We start from the raw sequence: 2551 nt of genomic DNA on the forward strand, positions 1-2551 counted from the left end.
GCGAGGTAAGAGCCCATCCCGGTCCTCCTTAGGACACAGAAAAGAAAAAAAAAAAGATATGAGGCCAATCTTGACATGGTTATAAGCCATCAAATTAAAATGGACTTTAGAGCACTTGTTATAAAAGGGATGGGCCTCAGATTGGTATGATTGTTTTCTGAGCAGCTTTTTTTTTTTGAGACAGAGTCTCACTCTGTTGCCTGGGCTACAGTGCCCTGGCGTCAGCCTAGCTCACAGCAACCTCAAATTCCTGGGCTCAAGCAATCCTCCTGCCTCAGCCTCCTGAGGAGTTGGGACTATAGGCGAGTGCCACCACGCCCAGCTAATTTTTCCTATTTTTAACAGAGACAGGGTCTCTGAGCAGCCTTGGCAAAAGGGTTGGTGTGGGAGGAGTGTAGAACTATCAAAATTAAACTTGTGGCTGGGTGCAGTGGTACATGACTGTAGTCCCAGCTACTCTTGAGGCAGAAGCAAGAGGATCATTTGAACCCAGGAGTTCAAGTCCTGCCTGTGCAAAATAGCAAGACCCCGTCTCTAAAAAATAAAACAAAAAAAATTGTTTAATTGAGCTTTGTCATTAGAATAAAAAAATTTAGAAGACACTTCAATGATGTTAGTCTAACATAAAAAAAATTTTAGGCATTAAACATCTACTGTATTACAGCCACTATGTTGGTCCTTTTATGTATATATCTCCTTTAATTACCACAAAATCCTTATGAGGTAGGCCTTTATTATTCCCATTTAACTGATAAGATATCTGAAATGCAGAATGGTTACATGAGGCTATGAAATGATGAAACTATGATTCAAAGCTGGACTTCTCTTACTGTAGCAGAGTTATCTTTTACAGTGCGGAAACACGATCTGTATTATTCCTGATAAATAATTAGTTATTTAATGGTAAATATGGAGCACTCGGCACAGAATAGATGAACTGCAGTCCTTTCCTCAGAAAGCTCCAGCTTCTCTTCATATTCCCACAGCTTTAATAGCTAAAACCCATTTCCTGTGCTGTCATATTTCTCTTCACCCTGATTTAGTCATCTCGAATCAAAAGCTAACTGTTTCTTATAAAAGAGGAACATAACTCTTTATCATTGATTTTGAATTAATATAATTCTCACAGTATGGTCGCAGCACTTCTCCAGTGCATCCTTCTCTGTACCAGTAGGTTTTGTCTCCCACAGGTAGCACCAGTGACATACCTGCGAATGAGCAGCCAACCCAAGCTATACACAGCCCAAGGAAGGACTTTGTCAGCCTTTCCCTTGGGCATGTCTCTCACCTTCATTGTTCAGTTTTATAATAGCATCGGAGAGAAATTCCACACACACAATACCCAGCTTTATCTGGCTCTGAACAGGTACGGAAGTCGAAGGAATGGTGTTGATGCTGTGGTAGAAACCTTGCAGGTCAGGCTAGTATCGTATAGCAGCTCCAATAAATTCCTCTCACATTCTGAACTTGGAATATAATCTTTATTTCTTTCATTAAGATTTAAAAAAAAAGACCAGACTCAGTTAAAGAATGGTATTAGTAGTTGTTAATGAAGAAAAATTTCAGGATGTTTTAAATCTCTCAAGTCCTAGTTCACAGGAAGACCCATAGGGAGCTAATTGGAGTATTATTATCAAAAAGCTTTACAGAGAATTAAAAAAAAAAAGCCTTACCTGGCACTATACATAGGAAGGTAATAGACTGATCCTTGGCCTGTACTTACTTCCTCTCTGTTGTGGAATTCCTTCTGAACTTTTGAGCTATTGAATATAAAATGTTGTGATAGGGTCTGACCCCAAAGCTGTTTCCTAACTATTGTCTCTTTTTAGAGATTTCTACTTTTCATGTCTACTTTCAGAGATGACTTGCTGCTTATTGGACCAGGGAATAGGAACTATACTTACATGGCCCAGGCTGTGAACAGAGGGGTGACACTTGTGGGGCTGTGGGACCGGAGACATCCAGGCATGGCAGATTATATTCCTGTTGCTGTAGAGCATGCCATTGAACCAGACACCAAGCTTACCTTTGTTGGAGATGTCATCTGCTTCAGTACTGACCTGGTCAGCCAGAATGGTCTGTATACCTTCCCCTTTTCAACCTTACCACTGACAGCTGTGAGGATTAGAAAGCAACTAATCCCTTAGAGGATTTTTTCCCAAATTATCTAAAATCTGAGGGCCTCTCTGAGGAAGAAAATACTTTTGAGTGTTTTATTATTTGTCATGTTAACAAATAATTCTCAGCTTAATGCCCGTTTTGCTCAATAGCCAGCCAATTAGAAGTTAGCCAGTAATATTTATCAAGTGCCTATTGGATACACAGCTTTATTTTATATTATGTAGATAGTGCAGGGTACCGTGCCTTCTCCTCCATTCCCTGCTTTTGAAGGAGAGTAATTGCTAAATTGAAGAACAGTAAAGGATGAGAAATAAAATAAAATGAAGGAAATGGCGATAAGGCTTTAATTCTAAGAACCAATTGTGTGTATACTACTTTGTGAGGCACGTTTAAAGGCCTAACTCCTAACATATCTTTTTTTTTTTTTTTT

At 39.4% G+C, this 2551-nt stretch overlaps 1 protein-coding gene across 1 annotated transcript in view; it reads left to right on the top strand.

Annotated features, from left to right (window-relative positions):
• NUP210L (nucleoporin 210kDa-like) overlaps positions 1-2551 on the top strand; it is a 135334-nt gene that overhangs the window by 102814 nt on the left and 29969 nt on the right. Inside the window, exons 29-30 of the mRNA XM_012658497.1 lie at positions 1130-1366; positions 1859-2076. Of these exons, the coding sequence (XP_012513951.1) occupies positions 1130-1366; positions 1859-2076 (455 nt within the window). The remainder of the gene's footprint in view (positions 1-1129; positions 1367-1858; positions 2077-2551) is intronic.

Source organism: Propithecus coquereli, unplaced genomic scaffold, assembly GCF_000956105.1.
Source record: "Propithecus coquereli isolate 6110/MARCELLA unplaced genomic scaffold, Pcoq_1.0 Scaffold59, whole genome shotgun sequence".
Taxonomy (NCBI): Eukaryota; Metazoa; Chordata; class Mammalia; order Primates; family Indriidae; genus Propithecus; species Propithecus coquereli.